The following is an 11,640-nucleotide window of genomic DNA, read 5'->3' on the forward strand; positions in this document are numbered from 1 at the left end:
AAAAACAAGAGGTAGAGCGCTACGAGCCTACGACATAGAATGAGAGATTTCTGGCTACTCCCAATGGAAGGCAGTATTGCAAGTACAGGTAAAGACCGACTGTTGATCCTGCTAGATAACTCCAACAAGAATATGCACCAAGCCATTATCCTCACGTCGTGGAAGGTCATGGTACTTGAGAAATGACATCTGTCATGCCAAAGGAGATGCAAGCATCGAGCAATCTGCCATGTTTATAGAGCTCAAAACAGTACTGCTCATCAATGTGCCCTGGCCTTTGATTGTAACCTGAGCATCTCTCCTATATGAATGAAAGCTCTTTACCCCTTGTAAGAAAGATAAATGAAGAGGAATATTCTTTCTGCAGAATAAATTATTTTGAAGACTAACTCACTTTGTAATGAAACAACAACAAAAAATAGTAACCCATCTGAGCAGCATGTGGTAATTTTTGGAACACATCCCAAGAAGGGGTATCCACTTTATTTTTTATTCCAAGCACACTAAGGCATGACTTATGTACCACGCTCGAACTTGAGCAGGGATGTAAGCGGGATCCCACCAATATCCAGCTTCTAGCTTATTTAGGACTTTCTAGTTTAAAATTTAGCCTCAAAAGTTAAACTAGAAATCTCCAAATGAACTAAAAGCGGGATATTGGCAGGATCTCGCTTAAACTTGAGCCCACAATGTTTTGGGCCAAGAGTATTGACTGATGGGAGCCTCTTACTTTCTAACTCTCCAGATGCTAATGCTAGGGGGGAAGAAAAAAGTTGTACAACAACAAAAAAACAAAATGGCATCGTCCTCTGAGGACAACATACTTTCCTATCACAGCATGTCTGTTTTCTCCTATCACAACATGTCTGCATTTTCCTATCGCAAAACAGTGGCGAAGGAGCATTCCATTCTTCGGCAGTTCATTGTTTTCTGGGATAACTGAGCATCCTCCACTTCTGTCTGACAGTTCTTTGTCGAAAATAGAAGATCAAAATCTCTCTACTTGCAGTCTGATCAAACTGCTCTATTCTGTAGAATCTTCTTCACGTAACTTCCGAGCTGAGGCGAGATGGAATTCGCAGCCTCCTGGACGCATTTCCTGTAAGAGAAATCTTCGGTGGTATTGTCGTCCCGTACCAAAAGGAAGCACCTTGTGCCTGGGTGACTAGGATGGTGTCCGATCTGCAAGCAAGAGCAAAACTAGTTTTGATCACACAGTCAAAATATACTGATACTCAGGAGTAGCCACAATGCACTGCAGAAATGGTACTTAAAATATGGATGCATCGACTGGAGCTGGCAACGATAGATACCGAAAATCGAGCAAACTTAACAAAGGGAAAGCATTATTGTTCATACAACCATGGGGCAAAACCTGGCAATGGTAGAAACATTGGGGGAAATCGAGCAAACTTAACAAAGGAAAAGCATAATTGAAATAAACTAACATAATCCTTTTTCACATTAAATGGACAGCTAATTGGCCCATTTGCATGTTAAACTCCAAGAATATTACTAGCACATTTGTTAAATAAAAAAAGATGGACACAATGGTGTAAAGAAACCAATCCTACTTTTCGAAGACACAAGCCAAATCCTATTAATACATTCATAATCAACTAAATTCAGATCAGTAGAACTGTAGAGTGGTGAAGCTATGAAAACCCAAAAATGCATTTCCATTAAGTACATACCTTTATATCCCTTATTCCAGCACCAATCTTTTCATGCCATCTTGGATGAAATCTCAGGGCCTCAATTATGCGTGATTTATCTAGCTCCGTGACATATTCATTTAGTTTGTACCTTCATGCAAGTAAAACATGATATCATATAGGAAGGTACACAAGATAAAACTAATATGCAAAATACAATCCATGGATCGTGATGGGGGCCTTACTCTATTAGCATGTTCTGCAAGCAAGTTCGCATATCAATAATGTTGTCCCATGTACCAACCCTTGCACTAAGAAAATCCTGTTCCTCAGATATGGTGCCACCACCATTGGAGATAGCAGCATCTCGAACTTCAGCGTTATGTAGAATGTCATAGATGTTCTCATTCTGTAGGGGTTCATGCGCCTGCAGGAGAATTAAATGTTACCATCCAAGTAAATAACTTAATATACATCCTGTATAGAAAGCATGACAGTGTATTTTTATCCGATTATCACTTGGCCAGGATTGGTTCATTAGTACAAAATAATCCAAATATCACAGATAAACACTATTGATTATCCTGGCCATGGGCAGCAATCTGGTAAAACATATTTGAAACTATGCCCTCAAAGACTAAACTGCACTGGTTTGTTGCAGTCGAGTACAGGGTGATTGCATATGAAGCCCTCAATTTGCTTTGACTGTGTTGACATTTTCAGAGTACAATGAAATGCCTCTAAAAGGATGTTGTGCCTAAATTTGGCAGCAGTAACATTACATACCTTCCCAGAATATATAATCTCGAAAGGACCCGATGTTCCGGCAAAAGGCTCTTTGCCCCAGGCCATTGCATCTACAGTACCACAAAGATTGTCCACTGAACATTGCTTTGCAGCATTTATAAAACTTTGTGCAGGCCTCTGCAGAAAATAATATCAGATAAAAAAATTGTTCACTGCACTCTAAAAGGAAAATCTTCGAGGAAACAAACACTCAGAATAGCATATATTACTCACAGAGAAACAAGCTTCAGAAAATGGAGATGAAACTGATAATCGAGTCCGCTGTTGCTTTAAACCTTGACTGCTTAGCCCATGGAACTGCCCACTTACAGATAAACTATCTGCCACAACCAACAAGTGCTCCCGATGGATATTCTTTCCAATATCATCAGTTTTTGATCTTAAAGACTGTACAGGGAATAAGGGAAAATGAAATGCTATAGAGGAAATTATCAGGCAATTAACCCAAATGTTTAAGGAAAAGCGAAAAACAAAACAGAGAGAAGTAAATATATATACTTCAACAAAAAAATTCCACGCCGAGTCTACGCCATATGAGCAAGAAATATCATACACGCTCCCTGGTCGGCTTCGCTCCCAATCAATCAACTCCATTATTGCAACACAAGCATTTTGTAGATCAGCCCAGAACTCCCCGCTTTTGCAATGCTCCGACATACCAACTTTCACAACAAGTTCATTGTTTTGCTGACACTGGATCTCAACATCCTTAAATTCCAAAAATCCTGCAAAGGAAAAAACAAGCAGTATACATCAAATATTATCCGTGTATTTTGCATTGAAGACTCACGTAATGGGTCCTCGCAATTCCCAGAATGTAAGAAGACCCTATCATACAAGTTGCATCTGAAACAACTTCACCTTGTACCATATAACACAGAAAAAGAACATTATACATCTAGAACTCGATCCTAGTAAGGAATTCTTTTAAGCAAAATAGCAAGGGCTCCTTGGCAAAGGTATTACGAAGGTGGAAAAATCTATCAAAACATAATTACCTTTCACTAGCATGGACAGGAGCTTTGGGATCACCCTTTTCTTGATAGTGTCCAATTGAGACGTTGAGTTGGAATCGTCCTCTGTTACCACAGTGATGCAACAAGTCTGGTCGTTAAAACACTTCTCATTGCCAGCAGAACCTTTGCTGCTGGAGGTATTACGGGTCATAAGATACGTTGCAGTAACCACAAAGAAGGAAAAATAAAATAGGCACTCACATAACAACATAAACCACATATAATTCTAAAATAGCTGCAGTACCAAGTGTTAAAAGACGATAAACATTTTACAGCCTAAAAGCCACCTCACATCTAAAATGCACGATATCTTCTTTAGAACTTACCCCTTCGAAATATATACTTGAGGAAACATGTTGCTTGACTGGTAGCCCTTGGAATCATATTGTTCTGTAAGCTCGTCTATAACAAATCTTAATCCCAATTTTTTTCTCTTCATCATTTCCTGCATGTATGTAGAAGTTTAAACAAGTATAAAGGAACCAACCTAATGTTCCCTACAAAACAGAACATGAAAAGAATAAGACCTTGCTTATATGAAAATGAGTGATCCATGGACTCTCTTTTGCTGTCTGTACACCACGGCCGTCATATCTGCATAACGAAATGTGATTTTTTAATTAAACAGCATTACAGGTCAAGTGATAAGGAAACAATGATGATTTGAATGTACTAACAGAATCATGACGGTCTCAACCAAATCGGAGAACTTCACTGGTTCGAGATGATCCTTAACTTCTAGTGATGCATACTCTGGACCATATCTATACTTCTTTAGATTCTTTGATAGGAAAAGCAAACCAAAATGATCCAGAGAATTAGCACCCTTCTGGCACTTTAACACATCCTGACAATAAAGTTAATATAGCATAAGAAATAAAGAAAAGAGATAGCACCATACTAATGGGCCATGAAAGAAAAGTAAGAGAATGTAACCTGCAAATTCATGAGGGGAGAGTCCTCTAAACTGTTCACTGGGTGATCCAAAGCTCCATATGCAGCTTCTGAAATGGAACCAGCAGCCCAAGAACCAACAGGGGCTCCATCAGTGTACATGTTTTCAGCAGTATCATAAGTGAATTGCGCTATTTGCTGCCCATAAGAACTCCTAACAGTCCCATCATAAGCAACATATGTATCTCTCAAGTGATACATTAGTTTTCTTGTTAATGTTCCAGGAACATCTGCATTCTCACTGAAGAAATTTGCCCTGCCAGCAATGGAATGCAGAAGACACTCTAATGGATTTAAACCATCTATAAAAGAATTCCTGATCACAGCATATGAGTTCTGGCCTCCCAAGCATTCACCCTTTCCCTCAGCAATGTCATTATCCAATGATTTATGTCTATTCCAGCTAGCACTTGAGATTTCTGAAGGAATTCGAAACGGAAATTTCCTTGCTGGAAGTTGAAGACCGACACATGCAGTTTGTTGCACAAACTTCAGCATGCTACCCTTACTTCCTGCATTCATCATCACCCTCATTGAATTATCTTTACTCGTGTGCTGTTGCACCATCTTAAGAAGATCACTGAAGACACTCTTAAATGCCATGATTGAAGATTTCATCATTGGTAGACTGTTCTGAATGAAATCAGAGTGTTTATAAAAAATTGATAGATTAGCACAGTCATCATAACACTTGAGATTTGGTATGGAATTTGGGCTTAGCAATAGCTGTTTGACAAGAAAAGCCTCTTCAGCCTCATCCAATGCTAGATTAACTTCATCGAAAAGTTTTCTCCGTGAGTAATGATCCGAAAACAGATAAAAATCTGAAAGAGAGACACTTAAGCCCCTCATGGTTAAGAATTCACATAGTATATCCTGAGCAGATGACAGGAACTGAAGAGCCTCGGGACCATATTGTTTGAACATGGCAGAGAAAAGGCCAGATGTGTTACTCTGTAGCCAAAAAGCTTCAGAAGAGCAGGAAAGTACTTCACCGTCTATGATCTGTAACTTGGGATCAATACTAAAATTCATACCAGAAGGAAGCAGCATGCCGAACAACTGCTTGCCAGTCCACAGTGAAGCTTGAGAGTTCATTGATTTAACTATTGATGGCATTGGTGTCAGCGAGAGTGAATGGCATAACATTTGAAGTTGCTGAAACTCAGTCTTCTTAAATAAAATATCTGAGCTTGTTAACAAATGTGCAGCAGCTAAAGAATCATGTGTTAAGGACACCACACTTCGTCCGTCTTGCACATTCAACAGTTGGTTGCTTAAGCTTACTAGCTCTCCAAGCTCAACTCTTGATCGTATAGACTGTGGGACATATCCATGTAAACAATCCCCATCAAAATCTCCCATAAAAGGGGCACAGCACAGTGGATTGATTGAAACAACTGACTGAACTGGTAGTAACTTTGCAGAGAGTGCAATAAGCGAGTGTTGATGTACTGACGGTGGCCTATTGATAAGAATAAGATCACCATCCTGCAATAGCCTGTACACAATGTCACCAATTTGTAGCTGATTTGCCTTCTTAACATGAATTAGCTGTTCATTGCGCCGAGTGAACAGTATTTCCTTGGAAAGAAGGTGAAGGTTGCACTTCACATTTATGCTTTTGAAGTTGTAAGAATTAACATGCTCAGAAACAACCAAGTTCGAAGCGAAATCCATTGGGATGCCGATTTCATGTAATCTAATCTTGGGATCACCGACCATAGTACTCCGAAATGCATTATCCGATCGTTTGCTGAGAATGGCATCCTTCAACCATTTAGTTCCATACATGCCCGTTGATGATTCATTATCTGTCTTTTTAGAGTGTAACTGCAAAAGACATAAAATAACATCAAATTACGTAGTCCCTTCTAAAACTGTAACGTGTATACTCATCCTTGTTCCAAAAGAAATTCATACTCATCCTTCAACATTAACTGGATTAAACCTTGACAGGGACTGGGAAGGAGAAAAAAGATACTTTGCCACACGTGTTTAATCAGTATATAGACGCTGCATATCAAGGTGGAAGATTGAACAAGCTTTAAGTAACTAGTGCCTACAGTATTTCAATTACAATCATGCAATGTGCCAAAAGTTATATATCACAAAGATGGAAACCATGTAAATGAAAAGGGATGGACATAAATGGAAACCAAATTATACGGTAATATGTGCATAAGCATAACTACACATGCATGCGCGGGAACAAAATAAACATGGAATTCTTCCGAACAAACATACCTTATCCAACCATATTAAGAAGTCGTATGATGGTTCTTCCAGCACCTCGAGCCTATAGTTTGGCTCGACAAGTTAATAGTGCTCACAACTATTTACTCAGGACAGGAGTAGGTTGCACTTCTCTTGCATTAGACTCTGGCTTCCAGCCTTTGCTTTTATGGCTGATGCTCAACAGACACAGTTCTACCACGAGCGAGGTGGTACTGAAAGAGTTTATTGTGCCGTCTGGCACGATGCTAGCTTCAAATATGGGCTGTACCAGCTACGAAGCTTTTGTTTTTCTCTTTCAACAATACGAGCTCGTGAGCTTCTAAGCTATATGCTGGGCTACAACATGTTGGGCTAAGATGCCGAGTACCCATGTCTAGTATCTTTGAACGAGAAGTGAGCTACACTGCTACAGAGCTTTATCGAGCTCGAGCCAAATGCTCGTGAGCTTCAAGGCAGGCTTGATCTCGGCTTGGTTAGCCTTCAAGCCAAGCATATAACAAATCAAGCTCTAACTGTTTGATAAGCCAGAGCTTTTTTGACAGTCTTAGGCCATTCACTACGTGGTCGAAAAGCGATTCAAAGAGCTCTATGAGCCAGTTCAATACATAACAGGGAACCGATTCAAAGCTTCAGTGCACAGAAGCGAACCACTGTCTTGGTTCGGTACAAGTCCGATTCCTCTGTTAAACTAAGGTTTCTAATCTGACATGTCACATGCAAACCCAATCGGCAGTGAACACCATGTAACCAGCCATGGAGGAAGAGCTTAAAACAGGGATGGGTCCCATCACTGCTTTGAACCGATGCCACACTTAGCAGCAAAACACAACCGAGTCAATCTTTTTCTTGAACTGCATACACATAGTGCATGGTCTTATGCTCGTGGGAGGGGGGCGGGGGTGAAGAAATACTACAATGGGAAAACTGTACCGAGGCTCGGCAGTGCGTAATTTCATTAATATTGAGAAAGATAGTGAAAACTATCAGGATAATGTGCATCATGTCATGTGGATCTTGCAACAGAGATATACATATATATACTACCTCCGTTCTAAAATAACTGTCGCAGTTTTCTCTAGATTCGGGTGTATCTAGATGCATTTTAGTTTTAGATACATCCGTGTCTAGATAAAGTTGTGACACTTATTTTAGAACGGAGGGAGTATATACAATCATGAAGCATGGATATATCAAAATAAAAACAAGATAAAATTTCTTGCCTTCGATGATTTCAAGCAATCCATAACTCGGCTTGTGACAAGTGAACTTGCAAGAAGATTGAACTGTGGATACTGACGGTAGTCATCAACTTTCCTACTGACATCAACAGTCCTCTTATAAGCTTTTGTCAGGTCATCCTAATCCAAACATGGAATGAACAAACATATGAGTCCATAACTGTGAGAGCAACACCATACATATGTGTGCTGAGTATATGCATCACACCACAATAAAACATGCATTCTCAACAAACCTAAAAGGAAACCAGAGAAAATACTGCATCCGTTTGGCAACACGGTTGTGTAAGACTAATAGAAAAAATCATGAAAAAACATTTCACAAGATATACAAAAGTAACCCAGGCTCTTGCATTGAACTAAATGACTGGTTATTGACTCACTATCAGATTTTAATCCTTTCACCATAAAAAAAAGGGTTATGTTGCATTTAGCAAAGGTACTCAACATAAGTGGTTAGAAATCATTGAAGGGATGATACAAAAAAAATTGAATAGAACTTCACCTAACAGAGGTAGCACTTACATAAGTTAAGCGAGGTCCGTCTGAAAAACCGTAGGGCATCTCTGCCACACGATGGCAGTTAGGAGTCACCGGCAAACACGACAGGAACAGTAGCGCCCGCCTTGAAGCAAACTTGTGAATAAGCTCAGGATCAAGTTGTTTCAGCATGTGAAAGACCTGCAAATATGATAAAGGAAACAAGGACTTAATCATAAGAAATAATTTTCAATTCTGGCTAGCTTTTTGCCCTTTTCTTTTGATAAAAATATGATGTAGCACAGCATACCAGTTCAATGGCTGACATGAATATGCATACCAACTTCTCAAAAAGCTTTACAAAAAAAGTATTGGACCTACTTTCCTCTTTTCACTTAACAATACTGCAATCCACTCGCCCCAAACTGAACAGACTAGAAGGTAATCATGATTAAAAGTGATTGAGCGAATATTTCACCATATTAGGACACCCTGGGTCTGATGTTATGCAGCAAGTTGGTAATGCATCATGTTTAATCAAGCATATTGCTTTAATGATCATGCAAAAATATTGTGGCCGGTCAAGATGTTGTATTTCGGGATCTCATGATATTGGTTATGTTTTATGTTTGCGACCGATATTTGTTGGGATTTCTGTAGGTTGTAAATATTTGAAACAGTACATGAAACCGTAAATTTTCCTATGATTTCATACACCTTGCATCCCCAGTTTGTGAACTGCCACTTGAGACAAATATGGCAAGGAGGAATACTTTTGACAAAAAAAAGGAGACAATTTAGCAGCATTTCCAAATTTACTATGCAAGCCAACACAGAACAGACTAACAAATTGAATAGCTAATACTTACTTGATGAGGAGACAATAATATCCTGGTTGTATTTGATTGAGGGGGCTGGTGATGAGGTAGAAAATCCCAATAATCGTGGGGAAGAACTTCAGGTGAATCATTATTCTTGAACTTATTTGTCACTCTGTCAGCAACTTCTGCAGTAATCGAAACTTTGTCCATAACGGCAGGGTTACGTTGAAATTTTTTCCTGGACAGAATTATTCTTGGACTTTTCAGCGTCTTAAAGATAACACTTGGATAAAGTTTAGCACCATCCTTCTGCTCAGCAAAAAAGTCCAAGGTTAATGCAATAGGTCAGAAATACGGACCAAATCATATGGGCATGCACTTACTGAGCAATATTTGCAGGTTGCTTGACTTGTGGCACTGTCTGATTTCTTCAATAACAACAACAGAAATCAACATGTAAGAGAAATAAATATGCACCAATCTGATATATACCAAAAAAAGAAGTGCTTCCATAAGCATAGTATCTGCATCATTTTTTACAGAAGAGGATAAATTGCTTAATCAGGATAAAACTAGGTTAATCTGGCTTAGCACAAACCTTAGAATCCCTGTTTTGCTTTGGAGTGTGACAGCCGGGACATATCTGATTCAGCAACCGAGCAACTTCCTCGATAAAATACGGGCTGAGCACAGTTGCGGGCAGCTTCATGGCTCCCGAATGGCCTAAAATTTTGACAAATCAGTTTACTTTGGATTGAGGAGGACGACATCAGTTGATTCTGAATCGTTAATATTACTCACCGTCGCAGCCACGCACGTTATGCGCCCCACAAGTCTCGCACTGCGGTGCCCCGTTTGGTAATCCCAGCTTGGCGCTGGTCACGTCAGATGGGTCTATAATGGTCGCACTGCTTACCCTTTCCTGGAAATGCATGCGGGTTTTTCGTATTTTCTCTTTTATTAAGCGTGTAAAGTTGGTCAAGGCAGAGTCGAAGCTTACCATGTCTGTACTGGTCATGAGATCGAATTGTATGGCCTTGAGCACAGCGGCAGGGCGGTCCATTTGATTATTTAGCTCATCCATCCTGCACAACGAGGATACAAAACAATGTCATATTGACAGAAGCAGATCATCATGACATAAAAGTATAATCTAAATCTTAATGGAAGGTTAAATAGGTTGATGGAACATCAAATTTCTACATGCATTGCAGGAAAACAGGATCTGGAGCAGACAACTACAGCATGCTTCGCTATTGCAAGCAGGACAACTAGGGAAAATTATTATATGCAGGGAAAAAAGTTGTATAAACGGCCGTTTGGAGGAAAAACAGGGGAAAAGCTCAAATGCGCGTGGCAAGAGGAGGGAAAACAGGGGAAAAGCTCAAATGCTTGGTCAGAGCGGAAGTTGAAATTATCGTGAAGTCTGCACACAGGAATTCGGCAACACAGCAGGATTCACAAGGGAAAATTTGAAAGGAAGAAAAAAAAACCCTTCCAGGATCCAGAGAGAAGATAAAGAAGGCCGGGGTTCCTCACCTGCAAAGGGAGGAGGGGCGCGACGCCTAGTCGGTCCGTTCGCAGCCAGCCGCGGCAGGAGCGCGGCGGCGCCTCGCCGTGCCCCGACGCCAATTCGCGCGCCAGGAAGAAGCCGAGCGAAATGCGGTACCAATCTGGCGACAAACTCGAGGCGAAGAAGGCGGCGGGAGAGGAGGAGGAGGAGGACGGCGACGAGGAGCGTTGGTGACGGCGACGAACGTTGGCGGAATCCTAGTGGGTTGGGGAGGAGCGCCGCCAGAGTGCGAAAAGGGCGGAGCGAGAGCTCGCTCCCGAGAATATTTGTGGGTGTGTGTCTCGGGGTTTGGGCGCTGTGTCCTCCTAGGGAAGGGCGTCTGGGGTTTCGGGCTTTGGGAATCTGCGGCCTGCGGGGCAGGGGGAGCACGGAGGGAGTTGGGATTTTGGGGAATACGGACTGGGGTTTCTGACCCTCCGATGGGACGGTGAATGTTTCTCTTTTTACCTTCAATCATTTCAATCTGTTTTACATAGGCATTTTTTCCCTATTTTCGTGTTCAAAAAAAATATTACAAACTCAAACGAAATTATAGTAGTAATTGTTATCAAACATAGATGGCAATCATAAGGACAAAATATTGTGTTGATGAACATAACCACATGTCCAAGATTTTGTGACGTGGAACTACGACGCAACCGGTCTTTATCTGACGAGAATTGGATCGATTCGTCTCGTCTTTTTCTAGTTTTAACCATGGCACGGTTAAACTTGATTGTGTGTTCAAAGGCGTCTCCCCGGATAGTCTCACCGGATCTTCTTACATTGATGCAGTCATCTACGCCAATTAGTTGGTTTGAGCGACGCCGTTGGCCATGGCGTGTCGGGCCCTGACATAGCGGTGTCTAGATAGCGGTA

At 40.8% G+C, this 11,640-nt stretch overlaps 1 protein-coding gene across 3 annotated transcripts; it reads right to left on the reverse strand.

The window, feature by feature from the left end:
• Positions 1 to 442: 442 nt before the first annotated feature.
• On the reverse strand, positions 443 to 11,108 carry LOC127292178 (DNA-directed RNA polymerase IV subunit 1). Of its 3 annotated transcripts, none has more exons than XM_051321540.2 (19): positions 10,749 to 11,102; positions 10,210 to 10,294; positions 10,011 to 10,131; positions 9,808 to 9,932; positions 9,593 to 9,637; positions 9,258 to 9,518; positions 8,434 to 8,589; positions 7,891 to 8,028; positions 4,415 to 6,265; positions 4,156 to 4,325; positions 4,006 to 4,072; positions 3,805 to 3,923; positions 3,461 to 3,609; positions 2,961 to 3,187; positions 2,676 to 2,849; positions 2,442 to 2,579; positions 1,901 to 2,082; positions 1,695 to 1,806; positions 443 to 1,182 (listed from the first exon to the last, which is right to left on the reverse strand). In XM_051321540.2, exons 2-19 carry the CDS (start codon positions 10,291 to 10,293, stop codon positions 1,015 to 1,017), a joined length of 4,287 nt encoding a protein of 1,428 aa, XP_051177500.1. In that variant the 5' UTR covers position 10,294; positions 10,749 to 11,102; the 3' UTR covers positions 443 to 1,014. The 3 variants fall into 3 exon arrangements, with proteins under 3 accessions (XP_051177500.1, XP_051177506.1, XP_051177509.1); XM_051321546.2 differs by having other exon boundaries at positions 3,461 to 3,606; positions 10,749 to 11,101; XM_051321549.2 differs by lacking the exons at positions 443 to 1,182; positions 1,695 to 1,806; positions 1,901 to 2,082; positions 2,442 to 2,579 and having other exon boundaries at positions 2,709 to 2,849; positions 3,016 to 3,187; positions 10,749 to 11,108.
• Between the last annotated feature and the right edge of the window lie 532 nt (positions 11,109 to 11,640).

The sequence above is a fragment of the Lolium perenne genome, chromosome 1 (genome assembly GCF_019359855.2).
Source record: "Lolium perenne isolate Kyuss_39 chromosome 1, Kyuss_2.0, whole genome shotgun sequence".
In the NCBI taxonomy this organism is placed as follows: Eukaryota; Viridiplantae; Streptophyta; class Magnoliopsida; order Poales; family Poaceae; genus Lolium; species Lolium perenne.

What these genes read in the sequence shown, in the direction of transcription:
- LOC127292178 (XM_051321540.2), bottom strand. Translation starts at nt 10,293, where the DNA reads ATGGATGAGCTAAATAATCAAATGGACCGCCCTGCCGCTGTGCTCAAG. An exon ending in CGTGGAATTTTTTTGTTGAA is followed by an intron (nt 2,850 to 2,960) that starts GTATATATATTT and finishes TTCCCTGTACAG; the next exon opens with TCTTTAAGATCAAAAACTGA. An exon ending in AGATTATATATTCTGGGAAG is followed by an intron (nt 2,083 to 2,441) that starts GTATGTAATGTT and finishes ATTCTCCTGCAG; the next exon opens with GCGCATGAACCCCTACAGAA.